The 19731-nt window shown below is 39.9% G+C and overlaps 1 protein-coding gene across 2 annotated transcripts in view; it reads right to left on the bottom strand.

The window, feature by feature from the left end:
• Window positions 1-19731, bottom strand: part of sh3kbp1 (SH3-domain kinase binding protein 1) — a 44086-nt gene that overhangs the window by 19833 nt on the left and 4522 nt on the right. For both annotated transcript variants that reach the window (XM_040044279.1, XM_040044277.1), the window contains exons 2-6: window positions 13806-13963; window positions 4053-4167; window positions 2270-2376; window positions 1312-1447; window positions 1058-1134 (exon numbers count right to left, since the gene is read on the bottom strand). In XM_040044279.1, coding sequence (XP_039900213.1) covers window positions 1058-1134; window positions 1312-1447; window positions 2270-2376; window positions 4053-4167; window positions 13806-13963 — 593 coding nt within the window. The remainder of the gene's footprint in view (window positions 1-1057; window positions 1135-1311; window positions 1448-2269; window positions 2377-4052; window positions 4168-13805; window positions 13964-19731) is intronic.

The raw sequence follows: 19731 nt of genomic DNA, 5'->3' as shown, positions 1-19731 counted from the left end.
TTTAAAGAGGTATAATGAAAAACAGCATTATCTTTTAAAGGAGCAGTCCAACCAAAATCATAAATAGGAAGGAAAAACAACAACAGCTTCCTTTGTGCTCATCCATTGACCCTGTAAAGTTTCATTTCTCCATCTATGACTCAGAATGTACTCAGAGTTACCACCCCTGCATCATAATCCTCGTCTGTTATGTCTGTCTGTATGCTTCCTCTGTTCCAGACATTTCTGTTGCCAAAATAAGGCCAGGTGCTAGGAACACTAGATCGGTTTGTGCTGCTGACTGATGTTATACCTTAATATGACCTTACATGAAGCTCATATTAATTCAATTGCAGTGTCTCCGTGTGGTATAAACCACAGTGAGTAAACAACATTTGGAAGGCCTAGGAGAGTTTCCAGCTTTTCATGGGATCCTTTTCTTTTTTTTGTGATTATTGTTCTGACTGTAACTTGAGTTGAGTAGTTTACCACTTTGCTTTGAACATGATACAATTTTTTTTTTAGTGTTTAAATTACCAGAAAGTTGTTACATATTCCCATCTTTACCCTTCTTTTATCTTTCCCTTGAGCCATAGTTAATATACTGAAATAAAAAAAATGGGAAGAAGATAAATTCATTCACTAAAAATTAGCTTGAGATATAATTTATGTTTAATTAAAATGGTCGCTATTAATTTTAACTCAACCTACAAATTTATGGACAAACTAGCTGTGGAGTGCTAATAATTAGCTTTATGCACTAACCAACCAAATCACTATAACCATCCTCATTCTATTATTTAGATACCTCTCATGCCGACCAGCAGTCTCTAAGCAGTCAGAGGATGCGCATAGGATTATGGGAAGTACAGATTTTGTCATGCAGTCTTTGTAAAGATTCAGAATCTGCACTTTGTATTCCCCTGACCCCCAAAGACAGCAGGCTTTGAAAAAACAAATGTGACCGTCCTGCCTACTTTTAATTTCATGGCTGACTTTATAGAGGAGGTCACCCCCCCAAGGAAGCTTGTAGTGTGATGAGGTAGCATTCAATGCACAAGTATTTGACTGTATTTACCTTCTTGGGAGGGATTTCTGACCCTGTTTCTGACCGACTGTCCCCACCGTCGCTTTCACTGCTTGGGCTGTCCTTATCTACATACACACAAATAATGCACAACACATCTTAGTTTGTTGCAGCAATGCAAAAAGGGCTGATTTCATGAAATAATTAAAAGATTTGAAAATAAACAAATAAATCTTATAATCAGAAGCAGTGATGGATTTTTTAAATTTAGATATGTCCCCACCCTCTGATTAGCTGTAACTCACTTGTGCGTCCACTGCGGTTCTCCTCCTGCGAGTCCAAAGAGGGCGTCTCTGAATCAGTGAGGATCTCTTTGGTGAAGTTGGAGGGAAACATTCCAGTCTTCCCATTAAGAACTCCCTCCCACCAGCCCTCCTCTACCTGAACATACACAGTTACACAACATGGACAACATGCACACGTTTATACACTCAGATATACATAGATTTACTCCTTTAAATATAATTAGTGGAAAAAAACAATGTTCTTTACAAACAATAAAGCCTAAAAAAAGCTTTTTCTGAAATATAGGGCAGCGTTGTGGTGATCACCAAAGAATAAATAACTAATATATAAAGAAAACATGAGAATTTCAACATCTTAATTATTCAAAAGAATATAAATACATAAATGTACACGTTTAAAAGTAAAATTTAAATTTTTTTAATATTTTTTAAAAATACATACTATTTAAACATTTTATTTTATCTAATTTTTCTTTCTTGTTGTACATTTGATGAAATAAAACTTCAGTTTCTTGTATTTTCTTCCTGCATTTCATTTTTTAACATGGCAATTTAAAAATTTGACTTTACTTGAGTAGATATATTTTGCTAAATTTTCTTACTCTTTTTCAAAAGGGACGGGGACACACACGCGATTTCTTTCTTTCAGTTTTTAAACCGTGAAGAAATGGCTACCAAGTACTCGTAAATGTCTAATTCAGGGTGGAAGCCTGGAGTTTTCCTTGGTGTCTTATAGCAAATGTTTGGCTACAGCATAAAAAGGTTGCCAGTCCGTTGCCGCACTCATTACCCATTATTATAACTGGGAAGCTCATTCTTCTGAGAAAGCCCGAAAGCTCCAGAACTGCTATGTGGACCTTAATGTGAGATTGTTGTCTATAACCTAAAATGTTATTTTTATGCTATTTTGCATCCTTTTTTCTGGTTTTACATTGTAGGCTCATGATGTAGTTCTCACCTCTGCTATGATCTCAATCACATCTCCTATTTTCAGCTCCAGCTCATCTTCGTGTTGAGGAACGTAGCTAAACGCAGCCTTACATCTTCGTTTACGGATCTGCTCTCCTGCACAGCACACATACACACAGCCACCACAACCACATAAACAGAAAGAGAACACACACACACAGTTTATATGTAGACATATCTAAGACTTACATGTAACATAATGAGCTCACACGCTTACCTGTAATCAGTGCTTTACAGAGACTAAGCAGGTGTTACAGACTGATTAAAAGCCATCATGGCTGAAGCCTTTGATGGCGACCTTTGACCTTTTAGCTAGAGGGCAGCCTAACCATTACTGACACCAAGCACTTCATACTGGCCTTGCAGTTGTTTGCCTTACACTCATTACCCTGCTCATTACTCTTGACTCATCCTACAGCAGCTGGGGCATTAAGACATGACCCTGCGCCTTCTCTTTTGTCCACAAGGTGTCAGTCTTCTTCACCTTATATTTCGATGTGTAGCATGTGTAGTATTTACAGAGGCTGGTTCAATAGATAGTGATTATAAAGAAGAGATGTGGAATCCAAGCAAAACAAGAGGAGCAAATTAATCGAATGTGTACAACCATGTATTAAACTTAATACTGGTTCTTGGAGTAACGCCAATTGTTAACCTGAAAAAAAAAATGTTTAAAAGCTGCTATTTGTATCACACTCCTCCTTAATAGGACGAAAACACCCAGACTGAAATTGTATGGTCGTGCTATTTATGCTTCACATCTTCTTCTTCTCCTTCCGTCATTGTCTTGTTGCAGTTGTTTGGCAACTTTTTAAGATCTTTTATATCTCTTTGTCTCTACTTTGTCATTTTTAAGCTGTTTTGACTCAGCGTGAGTTTGAGATTCTTTTTTTGCTCATACTGTTTTCTTGTGGTCATTTCTTACAATAGCGTCCTTTAGTTTTTGGTTATCGCCATTATCACTGTGGTTTTTGTGTGATGCTTACTCTTACTTCCCGTCTTATTTTCAACAATTATATAATTCTTTAAAATAAGACGGGAAGTAAGAGTATCCCTGTGTATCCCTGCTGTCTTACTTCCCCTCTTTGTTATTTTCTTACACTCAGTATTGCCAGCTTCACTCTCATTAGCTTCACCTGTGTTCACTTAGTTTTCTGTATTTACAGCCCTCCTGATCTCCTTGTTGTTTGTTAGTTTCTTGAGTTTATCCACCACCTTCCTTGCCTGTCTGTGTGTCCTCTGTCAGTTTTCTCGTGCCTGGACAAATTGCCTGAATTTGGATTTTTTTCCCTGACACCTGGCCTTGTTTGGAATTCTGTTTGGATAATCCTGCTTGTGCACACCAGTGCCTTTTGTTCATTCGTTCATGTAATTCTGTCAAAACGTTTACCTGCCTCCCTTTATCCTGCATCTTTTGGCTCTATCTTATGAATGGAACTCCAGAGCATAACAATTTCTGAATGCATGTTTTAATTTTCCTTTGCCATAAATTTGCTCCTTTAGTCTAATTTGCAAGTCACTAAAAATTTAATTGATTGCCAAACAAAGTAATCCGTCCATGACACTAATAGGCTAATTACCTATCCAGTGACTCCAATATAGATGCACACATACTAGCCTGGAGCATATAGTGACTGTCTAGTATGTGTATACATGCTCAGCAGTGCTTGACCCAAATCCTTCCTCACATTAACAGGATCTATATTTAGGCCTGAAGCCTTAAAGCTACTGAATGACCACAGTGTACGAATGTAGGAGACAGAGCCAAGTACCTTTCCTGCCTGGTCGTACGGCGGAGTCCAGCACGGGGCTAGCACTGCCGTTGGCGAGGTCAGGTCTGATTGTGCTTGCCTGTCCTCCATCCCTCTTCCCCTCCTTCTTTATCTCCTATAGAGAGAGGAGCACAGGTTAGAGAAATGTAGGTTACAGAGACATATACGATAAAAATAAGACCAGCCAGGATTTAATAAATGACAGTATTAAAGCATCTTTGTCTAAATGCCAGCTTTAAAAAAAAACATAATTACAGATTTTCACAGCCAAAAAAGAAAAAGCAATCCCATTTGTCAACAATAATTTTGCTTAATATGATGCAACCTAGTCTGGCTCAAGTAAAAACGCTTGTGATTCAGTGTAAATATCAAATTTATTATAGATTTGTGTTTTTTACGTATTCCAGACTGTCGCTTCACTCAAACGGAAAGACAAACAGCTTAAACAGACCGTGATGTCATGTACAGTCACTTGGGCATTTGCTAGGGATAAATTATGGGATGAAACATCGTCACGAGACACGATTTACCGCTGTGGTGCTCAACAGAAAAACGTGCTTGAATTATATTAGATTTTTGAACAAGTCTTAAAGTTTGGAAACAAAAAATACTGAACAAAAACACTCTTTCTTTTTTTTTTTTACACACAACTTGTAGATGCTTCCTGGTTTCTTGTTGCTAAGTTGTATTTATTGTTTATTGTTGACTTTCATTTGTTCACTAGTATTCTATGTGTTCACTGCCTCAGTCCTCCCCCCTCTTAAGTTCATTCACGTCTCTTCATTTCCTGGTTTTAGCTGTTATCTATTTCCTGGTTTACTTTAGTAGTTATTTGTCACTCGCCTCTTGCATTTAGTTTTACTTCCTCCTCTGTCCTGTTGCCCAAATTAGGTTCAGCTGCATACCGTTACTCTCCTGCACTCAAACCCTTGTGGATAAAGTGCTCTCTTCCCTTCAGTCTTTCTCACAGTGGCTGTGAATCCTCCCTGTGTGTCTCCCCATGTTTCCTCAGTGCTCTTTGGGATTTAATAAGTTGCCTTTTGGATATCTGTCTCTTTGCTTATGGACTTATGGCAACTGCTTACGGACACCTTGCCTTTTGTTAAATCTATCCACCTTCAGTGTATGCATTTTGGGTGCTATATCCTGCAATTTGTGGTACAAAGTTTGCAACTCTTCACTATTCTGCTTTGAACATTGAATGGTTAACGTAATGTACTGACAGATGCAGTGTCACAAGAAACTGGAATCTGCCTAAGTAAATAAAAGCCATTTAAATATAATACTATGACGCTTTTTCACTTTTTTCCTGTCACGTAGATGGCTCCATAGGCTAACACATTGAAATATTACCAGTTTCATACTAAGGTGAAGGAGACATATTTCTTACTGTGGTAGCATCAAGAAGGGCAGACGGGCTTAAAGTCTGCCAGATCGAATATGTGGTGCGACCTGGTGACCCTGACTGTGTACCTGCACTTGCGCAGACATAAACAGAACACTACCCCCCCCCCCCCTCTTTCCCTGTGACTTTCACTCTCATAACAAATCACAAGACAGCACGCAAAACTAATCAGATAAGCCGAAGAGAGGCGAGCAGACCAATACGCCGACTGACAAAAAAATCAAGGAGACAAGGAGACGGCAAACGGGGAGATGCAGTAACCACAGCGATCCTGGGAAACTAGACGCAATGGTTCACATCTCCCCACCACATTCATCATGACACTGTTTCATAAGCTTTGGCCTGTGGCGAACGCAGCTCAGCGAAGCAGACGGGCCCGGGTACACTGACTCAGTCCAACCTCTCAGACACAATCTGGGTGTGCGTTGCCTGGTTTGGCGTGAAAGCCTTAATGAGCCTCTGAGATCCAAAAATATCAACATGAGAAGATGTTTCCTCGACAACAGCTGAAGCTTATCTGAGGCAAAAAAAGAGACATTTTTGAAATGAAATAGGATGGGGACTGAAAATGGTGGTGAAGATTTCTGTCTTGGTTTTCCAACTATAAAACACTATCTAGCACTCAGCAGAGAAAAGACTCTGGATCCCCATTGCTTAGAGGCCAATTAAAAAGTGGCGTGCGGCTTGTGTGCTTCTCTTTAAACAGGAAGTGGCTAATTAAAAAGTGAAGTACTGAACAAAAACTGTTCTCCAGACAGCAAAAGTTAAATATATCTATGCATTTATATTTATAGGAACTCAAGGTGTTTAAATAAAGTTTTTTTCCATATCAAATATTCACAAAAAATTAAATTTTTCATGCCTGTAACTTTAATAACTTTTAGTTATTAAACTGAACCTCTTCACTATGTGCTATTTTGAATTCTTGATTATCAACTAATATCACGTCCTTCTGTGTTGTACAAACCATCCAAGGAGTTTGTGCTTCAGTGAGGCACCCCTGCAGTTTGAGTACAGTTCAGCTGATACGTTAGCACAGCCATCTTTCATCTACGTAACTTTAAAGCTTCAAAATGTCAAGTCCAAAACTAGTGGGTAGCATCATGGTGGCTAGATCCATCTTTTATACTGTCTATGGTAAGTGCACTGTCAGCTCAACATATTCCTTGAACGTCTATCGACTTGTTTCATATTATCCTTTTATAAATAAGACATTCAACTCAGGAGCAGCTGTTAAACCTCAGACTTCCTGCTCTGGTGTCTGTTTCTTATTCAGATGAACTACAGAATGAGCACAGCTTTATAATAATGCCCTCCGATGGCATAGAAGAAATGTTCAAAGACATCTTAAATATTTTCTTTCCCTGTGTTTCTTAAATCTTTCTTTCATTTTGTTTTTTCACTTAACTTATCTTTTGTACTTTCTCTTTTCCTAAGCACTTGCAAATGTTCTTTGTGGTACAATACACAACCAATGCACATGCTACAGCATTAGAGTGGTTTTTTTTCCCCATTTGTCATAGATCATAGTCAAAACAAAACACTAAAACACACAAGTGTCTTAAACCTGCTTTCTGAAAACCACCAGGTGACAATGGGAAAACGCCTTTTTGTTTTGACCTCTGTAAACACTTTCCTGCTGAATTTACAGTCTCGATCACTCATTTTTGGCCATAAATGGATGTGGAATAATTATTGTCATTAAAAATTCTCCTTGGCTAAAAGCAAGTTCGTATGTGGTCTCACAGTATCCCTCACTTTTTTAGGGAAATGAAAACACTAATCAAAAAGGGACTTCTAAAACCAATCACTGACATCACACTACCTCCATCCATCTTTTACTGTATATGTAATTTAATCATGTGACTACCAACATGTGATACAAGATGTCTCCACTAAGTGCATTATTGTCTGGTGACAAGCAGAAGTGTTTTGTTTTTCCCCAAGTTTCCCCAAGTGCTTGCAAAGGGGGTTATTTGACTATTGTGGGGTTTTCTCTGTATTATTGTTGGGTCTTCTTTACCTTATAATATGAAGTGCCTTGAGGTGACTGCTGTTGTGATTTTAGTACTATATAAGTAAAAGTGAACTGAATATAGTGCTTTAAACATTTAACCCTTTTGTGATACAATAAATATGGAAAAATGTAGTTCTGAACTTATTTCAGCCCTGCGCTTGCCTTGTTTTTTGATGTCCATCTCAGGGTATTGAATTTTCTGTTAAGTTCAACAGCAAACAAATGAGACAGCAGTTCCATGTAGATAAAAGATAAATGGATAGATGGAATTATTGTAGTGGTTTATAGTAAACAGTAAAAGATGAATGTAACACCAGTCCGTGTATATGGAGAAGACATAGTGTGGCTGTCTTCTAATGACAATTTAATGACCAAATTACTTCGATAGATCAATATTTCTTGGTCTGTCCGCCTGAACCTTTTCATCAACATCAGTTTTTGCTGTCATACTCCAACCAAATTTGACCTTGGAGATAACGCTGTGGTTTCCTGGGTAAATTCTTATCAGAGCTTAATTTGGATAATCTATGCAATATAAAAATAAGAAAAAGTTTCCTCATTGCACAAGAGCCATAGAAACTGAATGAAATGGCAGCAGTTAAAATCATTTGACTTTATCATAACGGAGAAAGCACCGCGTTATTTATATGCAATGATATTCTATCGTAGATTCAGTTGTTAACATTGCATAATTTGTCAAATCACTCAGCTTAGCCCTGCAAGTGGAGCTTTAATTCCATGTGAAGTAGATGTATTTGGATAGAAACAGAAAAGTAGAATTCCTGGCTTCATCAGCTGTGATCATTCAGTCATGATCGCACCTAGCCTAACGTCAGCCACTGAGCTAGCAAACCTAGTTAGCACGAACGTTTGAAGTGAAATAAGAGAGTTATGGTGGCTCACTACCAAATTAAAGACACTGGAATAAAAAAAAGTTACCGGTAGTCACAGCCAACACGTTGCCATTTGTTAAGTAGGCTAATGCAGTGTTAATGTAGACCCACTTAAAAAGATATTGATTCTGCGGGCAGGCGCTGCAGCCTCCTCCTCTGATTTTAAAGATTATGTGTCCTACAGGGAAAAAAACCCTCACGCATATTCATTCAGAAACATGCGTACACAGACACGAGTGCCCATAGACTGACTGGTGAAAATAAAACACTTAGGCTGGAGACACTGCATAAGCCAACCTACGCAAAAACCCACAGCAGGCATTCTTTAGCCTACAGCTTCTATTTGGTATATATGTGAAAGGAGAGAGAGCAGCTTCTAGCAGCTACTAGCAGCTTCATGAAATGCTATAAAGGGATTAAACAAAAATAGAAAATGTCTTTTTTTTAAATTCAGGGTCATTGTTTAGATAATCATTATGTTTGGAGATGGAAATCCTGGAAAAAGCTAACTCTCCTGTTTGTCTTTTTTTATGACTCCATTCATGCGCGACTGCAATTTTGTCCTGGGGGATATGGAGGTAACCCAGAGAAAAAGGAAATCCATCTGAAAAGAGGAAGAGAGCGTGATTCATCATATCTGAACAGGAAACACCTGCACAATGTACACTACTGTGTTTGCGTGTGTTAGTTGGTAATGTTTAAAAGCCTTACGGCAGCTATGTGTTTTACCCTGAAGTGCTTGAATGCTCAACACTGCTGTGTGTGTCCCCTATCACCAGACCTCTGACCTTTTCTCTTCACAGATAATACAAAACAATGCACTGAAGCACCCGCTGCTTAGTGGGTGTTCAGAACAGTCTGATGTACAGAGGAGGGAGGAATGGAGAAACAGAGCTAGTGCTTGTAAAATTATTGTGAAATGAGAAGCAGAAGAGTGGTGCAAAATTATATTTTCCCTTGCTTTATACACTCTGTCCTTATTTCACAACTCTGTCCAGGGGTCAGAATGAAATAGTCACTTCAGAAATATCTGAAACCCCCTTAAGCTTAAGAACACTTTATTGTGCTAAGGATAAAAGTCAAGCGCCTACAATTAGTCCAAAAATGCAGCAGCACGCCTCTTAACCGGCACTAGAAGGCATGAGCACATCACCCCTATCCTCGCTAACTTACACTGGCTGTCCGTCAAATATCGCATTGATTTCAAAATCCTTCTGCTCACTTTTAAAATTCTAAATAACCTGGCCCCTAGCTACCTAACTGATCTCCTTGATCTGTACAACCCAAAGAGAGCACTAAAATCCTCCAGCCAGCTGCTCCGAATGCAACCAAAGTCTTGTTTAAAAACCAGAGGTGACTATGCTTTTGCCATTGCCGCCCCTAGACTCTGGAATAATCACACAGTTGATATCCGTAAATCGGAATCAAATCTATCGTTCAAATCACGCTTAAAAACACACCTGTTCAACTTAGCTTTTGAAGCAAATAAGTTTGACTTTCATTCGGCCTGCACTACACCATGTAAGGTAATTTTAATTGTAACTGTACTATTTGTTCCTTGTTCTGCCCCCATTGCGGTTTTATTGTGAAGCACTCTGATGTACGCTAGTCTTTTAAATGTGCTATAGAAATAAATTTTGACTTGACTGGAAGCATGCCACCTTAGCTGTTGGACAGATGGCCTCACATTTGACTATATAGAAGATACAGAAGAGTTCATGGTCGACTCAATGACTGGAGGGTTTGCATATCCTGTACCCGTCCACCACTGTGCTTGACAGCTGGTCAAACACACTGAACATTAATCTGACCCCAAGGTCTGACCTTCGGGTGACACTTCTGCGATGTTCACCCCTGGTAGCATTGTGTTAACACACACTTGAGTTCTCCATAGGTGGTCACCTAGTTGATGATCACTTATTCAAATGCATTTGAACAGCAGCACATGGCTTTTAATTCCTATCGAAGCAATAAGGATGTTCTTAGTGTTTCACAGGACGGTATTTTCATGGTTTTTTGTAACTAAGCAGTAGAGTAATTAGTAATCATGTCATACAATGCTTAAACACATGCAACGTTCATTTTATTAATAAAAGTCTGGGTGTTAATGTCTTCTCTGTCTAAAGTAAATGCTGGAAAGACAAACATTCACTTTCACTCCCAAAGCCTTTCATGTCAGATCAGAGCATGTGATACTGATTTTCAATATGTGCCTGTCCAATGAACAGAGGTCACACGGCTACAGCATTTCCCATAAACAGGATGTCCTCCACCTCTGCTAAGAGTCTGTGAGGATGTTGATGATGAGGATATCAACGACTTGTTTTCTTGGAGGGAAAAGGCTGCTGCAAAAAGAAGATAAATCTAAAAAGAAAATGCAACTGAGTCATTATTATTAATATCATCTAAAGAATTCAACTCCATTAACAAGTTTCAGAATATAGAGTGTGTTAGCCTGAGCCGAGCCAGACAAAAACATCCAAAGCTGAAAAACGCAAAAATCAGGATTACAGTGAGTTATCTTTCCCGGTTGTTGTCAGCCGCAATGACGCGTGCATACAATTACTTCCTGTCACCGCTCTTAAACCTGTGTGTCCACATCCTCCACTTCCTTACACACAGATCTTCACACACACACACATTCCTCCACATGGCAAAGCTTAGAGTCACTGATTCCCATAACTGCAGTCTTGTGACAGACCAGTTTGGTATTACTGGATTACTCACAGCCTCACTCTGTCACACTCTCTCAAACACACACACACAACATCCACGCGAAGCCTCTGGAGGCCCATTGTCCGGCTCTCTGACAGTGAATGCGAGCGCTGACGTTCAGTCAGCACAAATGAAGCCTGACTGCACAGAGAACAGCCTGACAATAGATGCACTTCTTTGCTGAGTCCTGTTACCCTTGGTTTGTAGCACTTTTCTACTTCCTCTCATGAGACTGTGAGCAAGGTACTTCCTTCTTATTGTCACCACACACTGACTATTTTACACACCAGAAACTTTTTGTGAGAATTTCCTCATTCCTGAATCATATACCTACAACTGTGTTCGATCTATTCCGATCACCGAGCCAACAAACTCAAAGTAGAAGACCTCGGAGCAGAAGCTGGCTCGCAGGCACATTTTCCACCACAGAAAAAGCAGATGACGCTAGTCTTTTAAAAGTTTTCTGACAAATATTTGTTGTTCCAGACAGTGAGAATGTCCAAAGCAATATCTTCAGCTGCCTCGTTTCATCCGAGCAGTGGTTGCAAAACAGAAAGATTTACCATCATAAATGAAAACCTGACATTCACATTTTTGAGATACTTGAATTTATTTGATTTGTTGCGCCAGGGGAACTTTGTGATCGCCAATAAACTTTCTCACTTTCAACCTGGTGAGGTCTGAAGATATTTGTAACCGTGAAACCTGACCTCTGTGGCCACGCTACACTGAATCATACGCATAGCTTGCCATTTTGCTTTCAACTACCCTCTCAGACCCCATTGTGGTTGTTGAGTAGACCTGGAAGCTCTGCTGCTAGTGGCTGAGCTGTGTCTAACATATCAGCTGCCTGTCACCAATCAGACAATAAGAGAACAGAATAACATCAGTAACTTTTTAAACTATTTTTAAATAACTTTTACAATAAAAGTCTAATTCATTCGTTAACTAATCATTTTAACTCTCAATAACGGTAAACAACTAAACAGTTTTACTGTTACTTTGTTTTAAATGGGCGATTGTGGCTCAAGAGTGGCAGTTCGTCTTGTAATCGGAAGGTTGCCGGTTCAAGCCCCGGCTCGGACAGTCTCGGCCATTGTGTCCTTGGGCAAGACACTTCACCCGTTGCCTACTGGTGGTGGTCAGAGGGCCCGGTGGCGCCAGTGTCCGGCAGCCTCGCCTCTGTCAGTGCGCCCCAGGGTGGCTGTGGCTACAATGTAGCTTACCATCACCAGTGTGTGAATGGGTGAATGACTGAACGTGTAAAGCTCTTTGGGGCCCTTAGGGACCAAGTAAAGCTCTATACAAATACAGGCCATTTACCATTTAAATCCATTTCTCAGTACATCACTTCAATCCCCAACTCTAGTTAATTAGTTTTAATCAATGGGGGGAGATTGGTAATTGTAAACCAAACACAAAAAAACTCTCTTTAAATTTACTATTACCAGAAAACACTGCATGCACAACATTGTTATCACTGCCTCCATGCTACGACTGACTGAAGAAGACTAAAGTGTGTTGGATGCTGGCATGATTGCCCATCAGAGCACATTCCCAGACCCAAACATTCCTACACTGCCTACACACACACGGCCAGAGTAGCACAGTCATTCCCTGGCCAGAATTTAATCCTAATATGCCTCCTACTGAATACACCTGGGACATGCTGGTTCATCTGAGGCAGTAACAACCAATGACCACTGCACATCTGCAAGCTGGAGGGATTCAAGGAATGGAGAGAATTTCCTAACAACAGATCCGGATTTGTGCAATCCAAGCGCAGAAGCCAGAGGAGGCCATATATCATCGTGAACATCTTGAGAGAAATCCTACAAACCAGAGTGGATGATGACTTTGAGGCCATTCAAATTTCTCCAAACACTGAGTGAAGCCAACGCTTACTGGGGCCACTTGAGCTCAGAGGCAAATATCACAAGACTGAAATGTGTGTTTGTAAACACCTGAATGGAAGTGAATATATTAGATGAAGATGAATGAAGAAATGATATAGATTCAAAGTGTCAGCTGCAAGAGATCTTGATGTATGTTACTTTATTACTTCCTCTGCTTTTCTGATTGCATTGTCCGTTGCAGATAACAACGCAATCTGTGAAGTAACACTTTGGAATTACAGAACAGTTGCAAAAGTTTACTGGTTTAATCCAAACAACAGACACTCCCTGCATGCTATTTTTTGACATTCAGTCTGGGGATGAATTACATTTATTTCACTGCTTCCGCTTCAGTGGTGAGAATGAGTGTTAGCTCAATGGTTTGATGGTGAGTATGAAAAATGATGTGACTCATACGCTAAGCAGATCTGCACTCCACCGCCATCCCGAAAATCCTTTGTTGAGACATTTTCTGCTGGTTTTCCTGTTCATTTGTCATCACTCGGTATTTTGTATGTGAAACCAATATTATCGTTTTCTAAATATAAGGTAGAAGCAAATTCTAACCACACGCTCCATCTTATTTCTTAGCTTGACCTAACCTTATGTCTAATTTTAGATTACTTCACTTTACAAAGAGTATAATGTTGCAGAAATGTCGAGTGTGTGTTCAGCTGTCCAAAAATAGCAACACAAACAAACACCCAAAACCAGCCACAGCTACATGTCTGCTCCGCTGCTATTGGTGGAGGGTCTCATGTGGGTTTCCAAAGTCTTTCAGGATGAGGGAAGACATCTAGGTGGCGGGGACTGTTTGCAGTTACTCACCCTGACAAAGTTATCGGGGAACAGCCCCCTGCGTCCACCCAGCTCGCCCTCCCACCATCCTCCTTCATCTCGCCGTATGTTCACGATGATGTCACCCGCCGTCAGGCTCAACTCATCGTCCTGCTGAGCCTCATAATCAAACTCCACCACGGCTTCCACTGTGTGCAGAGGGCAAAAGAGAGAGTTGAAGATCAAATCACACTGCAGAGACACCACACTGTTCTATAATTTGTCTCTGCTCCAGTCATTTTGATGATTATCAAGGTTTTCTTTATTAATTGAAAGTGAAAGCAGAACACAAATCTTTGAATTTGACTCCAAAACACTTGTTCATTCCCTGGGAGGGGAAAAAAGGGACTCGCCAATTAAAGGTGTCCTGTAGCATTTAGTTGTTAACAAACCAAAGTGTGTGTGTGTGTGCTTCTGAAACACCGAATGCAAATCGAGCTGCTTTTGCATTTTAAAAACCTGCATTGTTTATCCCCTTTATCATCCTTTCCTTTGCCAGTCGCTGCTTTTCTGCCGACACAAACTGTTTGTGCGGGCCACCTGTCCTCGCCACAAATACCTCACAAACAAACAAAATTTATTCAGGAAATGTCGAACACATCTGTCACTATCTACTCACTGTCAGGAACATAAAAGCCGGAATAAAAAATATAAAGCGCTCTCACTCGCACATTGCATGTACGTGGCTTACCACATAGCGACACCACAAACAGAAAACGCAGCAGTATTTCTCGGTAAATACATTTTACAGAAAGTGCAGAAAACGTTGCATATTCAGTTTTTACATATGCTGAAATAGCTTTTTGCAAATACGCCACAGTTAAGCATTTTAAATTACACTTTTGGCTAATTTTAACCTATCTGGACGTAGCTTTCCACTCTCCTTCTTTGGATAGGTCTTGGACAGGAATTGGATAGAAAGAGTGATTTTACACATAGAAATTACTATAAGAGACAGCTTGTGGCCTAAAATAATGTTGAAACAGTAAAAATCAGTGGCCACTATAACCAAAAATCATTGGTCTGCACATGAGAAGCTAAGACGAATGGAAACCAAGATGCAAACATAAAAAACATCTTACAAGACAACAGTTTGGTGTTTTGGTTCACAAGATCTTGTTAAATTTCCTAAATAAAATAATTTCAATGCACGATATCTTGTTTCCTGCGACTCCTTCAGCACGCATACACCAGAAGGAGAGCAATCTACAGCTTCACACTCACAAACAAACCCCCACACAGATGAATATGTAGCCTGATTAGGTCTAGTGCCCCAAAATAGATATCCCCATTGCAATCAGGACACTGGCTGTTCAAGGCAGCTAATATCTGTTTTTATGTCTATACTCACTAAATGTTTAAAATGAGTCATGTAAAAATGACCGAAAGCTGAGACTACTTATTTCCCAAAAGAAGTGGAGAGTAAAAAGTCAGCATGACCCATCCAGCCACAATAGCCAAAAGTGAGGCAAAAAAACCACGCACACACTTTAAGTTAGTGTTCTTCGCTTTTTTTAGACCTTTACTTTGGCTTGCAAGTTCTTCCTTGTGGGTATAAAAATGGTCAAAAAGTTCCCGCACAGTTCTGCTCGGTGTCCTGTAAACACTTCAGATGAACCCTCCTGCAGATGACTCAAAAGTAACCCGAAGACAGTAATTATTCCCTTTGAGTCAGTGGGGGTGTTTTAATTTGAGCAAGAGGGAAGTGGAGAAAAAAAATTCCTGCAGCCTCTAACAAAATTGTGTCCTACCAAACCTCTTATGCTAATTGGACAAAATCTAAAATCTAAAAATAAGTAAGTAAAACTTCTCTATATGGCAACTCCCACAGGAAAAAACCAAACAGTGCTTCACAATAAAACACAAAAAATTAAAATATAACATATCAAAACAATGTAAAGCAACGGCATATAAGATAAAATAAACACGAAACCTAAGATCCTTCAGATTTTAAGATCGGAGCTTCCTGTCTTACTTTTAAACCTACTGCTTTAACCTTTAAAGCTTTGAATGGTGAGGACCTCAGTATATCTCAGAGCTTTTATTGGTCTACTCTTCCAGCTGATCCCTTTAGTCTTCGGAGCAGAGGTTACTGCTGGTGCATCGTACTCATTTTAAAACAAACACAGAGATTGGGCCTTTGGGGCCGTAGCTCCAAACTGTATTACAAATTATTCTCATCTCTTTGTTTCATTGATTCAGATAAGTTATTAAAAGCTGATTTTAAAAAAATTATTGGTTTTATTGTTTGTTTTTTTCTCTTGGTGTCCATCAAAAGTGCTTTACAAGTAAGCTTTACTTTACTCACTTAATGTGCTAATTAGACAAAAACTATATAAACTATATATTACCCAGTTCTGGAAACTAATATGTATCACAGCTGTTTGGTCCACTGCCCACCTTACACAGTTTCCAAAGATAAAGTTGATACAACACAGGAAGTTTTACCACTCAACAGATTTAAACATGACTGAATCTTATAAGCTACATAACCTTGATGACTCGTATACTTCAGTGCCATATTGTTACATCCTTGTAATGCATATCCACTGAAGGGTTTTGTTTGAGGTTTTTGAGGCTTTTTGTTCTCACCACCCCATTAAAGAAATCTTGAAAGAAAAAAAAACACGCCTGTGCTGTGCATTGACAGGAAGCACTCAGATGTCAAGATAAAAATAAGTCAAAATGCACGGCATACTGAAGACTGTAATATGGCGAAATATTTTTTACCCAATTCTCTGAGATCGTTAACTTTGAAACAGTAACATAAAAACAAATAACACACACACTATGTTAGTTTCCTCACAGCATCTAACACACTACCTCACACTTTCACACACTCAGAAGCATCTTGTGACTGCCTGTGCAGCTGTTAATACTTGTAAAAAATGCACTTATGTGTCATATCACATTTTGCTTATTAAGGCCAGCTCTCTACACACACTTACCCACACACGCACCGGCTGCTGAGGCCTAAACCGTGTAGGCAGCAAACTGAGGGGATGCAATAGGGGAGTTTCAGGGGTTCGGTAACCATGGGAACAAGAGTATAAGGGGGTTGCTATGACTCAGAAGGACTGCACCCCCCCAACACCCTCTTTCACACACACACACATATATATATATATAGCATTAAATGCATAAAAGGTTTACACCAGACCAACTAAGACACTTCTTTTGCCGAGTGGAAGGTCAGGGTGTGACTGAGAGGAAGGAGGAAGGCATCCACGAGACACAACAGACGACTGTAGTCCAAGTTGGTCTGCTGCTCAGATGGGGGGATATGATTCTGGCTTGAGGTAGCTCTACAGATTAGTCGCAGCTGAGACAGCGACGTGGACGTGTTTTTCTTTTACTGATCTCAGCTGTAATGTTTGTGGGGAAGTGGCAGGTTGTTCAGTAAGGAGAAGTGCGCTCTGTGAGTTGATAGCTCATGGCAGTTGTCTTGCAAACTGCATTACAGTAGAACTGAGTGGCAGAACAGGGCAAGGCACTGCAGTACACCCACCAAGCCCCGCTGAAGAGGACGACAGCTTGTGGCTCTGCACATCACCGAGTGCAAAGATGGGTGCAAGTTAAAAGTGACACAACGTTAACGCCAAATGGGCTCCGAGGAAGAGCCGTCACATGTGAAGCTATGCAGAAAGAGCAGAGTCCTCCAGTGGAGATATGAGCTTACAAAGCAAACAGCCTGGATTGATTATCTGTGGCACACAGAAAACTGCACGACAGCAGCTGAGGTGCAAAGGAGATCACTCAGTCCCGCGTACAGGGCTTAACTCAGTTAAGTCCAATTCAGGCAGCTGTATACCTGCACACTGACATCCCTGCGTACACACAGAGCTAGAGGAAGTTATCTGCTGGGATTTGAGTCCCCACCGTGTTGAAAGGGAAACAACTTTAACTTGATAAAATTAAATACGTACGCATATTATTGAAGGATGGAAACACTCCATAATTGAGCAATCTGAGGCCGACATTTGGAATAACAAAAAAAATCTGAATGTAATGCAGTGCAAAAAAGCCTTGATGTAGCAGCAAAGGAAGCAGATTCAAGTTCAAGATTTCCTTAATGATCTTTACACAAAGATAGATTGTATAAGACATTTTTGATTTGCTACACACAGATGAAAATAAAGATAACTGAATTATTAATTAAGTTGTTTAAAAAAAAGACTATTTCCGTATTGAAGTGTGGGAGGTGAATTCAGCAGTCTCAAAGCACGGGGATAGAAACCGCTCCGAAGTCTGGTGTTTCGGCAGCGGATACTTGTGTTTCACTTGCCAGATGGCGGCAGGGTAAACAGGCTGTGGCTGTGGATGTGGCGGGTTTTGTCTTCGGCTCCCTTTGTCTTGTTTATACAAAAGCTGAGTGCTTAACGATACATTAATTATCCCACTCCTCACTCCTTAAACATTATCCATTTATAATCCCCCCTCTTCTGTGTGTGTGTGTGTGTGTGTGTGTGGTTGTTTGTTGGTGGTGGTTTGCCTTCTTTCCTTCTTTTTTTACTACAGGTCTTTGTGTGGTTGTGTCTTGATTACGGTCCACTGTTACAGCCTACCTCGTGATCCCATGTTCGGCTCTTGTCTTTTATTTTTTTAGCACATAAAAAAGAAAAGGGGAAGAAGATATTTTTCTCACGTACACAAACTTACACACACACACACACACAAACAGACAAACACACCCAATATCCTTTTACTCCCTTTTTCTGTCTTTTATTTCATCTTTTTTTTATCTTTGGCTATGCCTTTTTTGTTTTGTTCATACAATTGTTTGTTGTTTTGTTGAGGAACTTCAGGGTCTGAACTAGCTTAAGTCCTGATCACCAATTAGCCCAGTCGGAACTTGTAGAGGTGATCCTGAACTGGGCCTGTTGACGGACTCGGACAGGAAACAGTGAAAAAGGAAAGAGAGATGAGGTAAGAAGGCGTAATAGGGAAATTCACTAAATTAAATATATTGTTCCAGTTGTCACTCACAGTCTAATAATGTTTATTCCTTATTATTGTGCAAACTCTATTAAGAAACCCATCAAAAAACCACACTGCTACTCTGGATCACACAGTCCTTCAGTACCACAAACACATTCTTTACGCACCGCCCTCTGTGCTAAATCCGTGGCACTAAAAGGACCCAGCAAAGCTACTGTTTATTCCCATTAGAGTAACACATCATTGGTTTGGGTATTTAGATATGTAAACACCAAAACACCAAAACCAAAAGAATACAGGCAGCTGCAGGGGGTATTTTAGTTAAAGAGCCCATTAGGAGTCGCCTCGTTTGACCTCTGGATGGCATGCTGAGATGTGAGGAGGATTGAGATAGCAAGGACATGTTTCAAATGTCGGCAATGACTTGTGAAGATAACATATTAAGATAAAAATTCTTTGGTAATACCACACGCACAAAGATTACACCTAACTTTGTTAGATTCTTTTGCTTGTGTTGTTGCAGCTATACAATTTGGGAATTATAATGCACGTGTATGTTTTTCTGAAGATGAATTTGATATGTCCCAAAAGCAGGAAGTCAGAATATGAACTTGAATCATTGTTTCAAAAAATAGGGCTTTATCTAGATTTCCTTTGTCACTTTTCTAGAAACAATACATGTTTTTTGCTTGACTGGGAAAAGAAAACTAATGAGCCAAGAGGGCAATGAAGGGAGCTCGTCTGATGGCCCATGAAAGCGATGAGAAAAGATAACACCGCTGCTGTTTTTGCAGCAATGTGTTACATGGTGTTAAGTGGCACATGTTTATCAGTGACAACAACTGCAGTTCCTCTAATAGCCACTTGAGACCAGTTTGTAAATACCCATAGACTTCCACATTAAGAGTGTTAAAAAGCACATTTAGAGAAATACTTTTGGACTGGATTGGTTATTTCCCACTGCAAGAACTACTTTTTT

The sequence above is a fragment of the Simochromis diagramma genome, unplaced genomic scaffold (assembly GCF_900408965.1).
Source record: "Simochromis diagramma unplaced genomic scaffold, fSimDia1.1 OVJJ01000602.1, whole genome shotgun sequence".
In the NCBI taxonomy this organism is placed as follows: domain Eukaryota; kingdom Metazoa; phylum Chordata; class Actinopteri; order Cichliformes; family Cichlidae; genus Simochromis; species Simochromis diagramma.
Note: the sequence above shows the minus strand (reverse complement) of the source record. Positions and strands in the feature narration are given on the sequence as shown.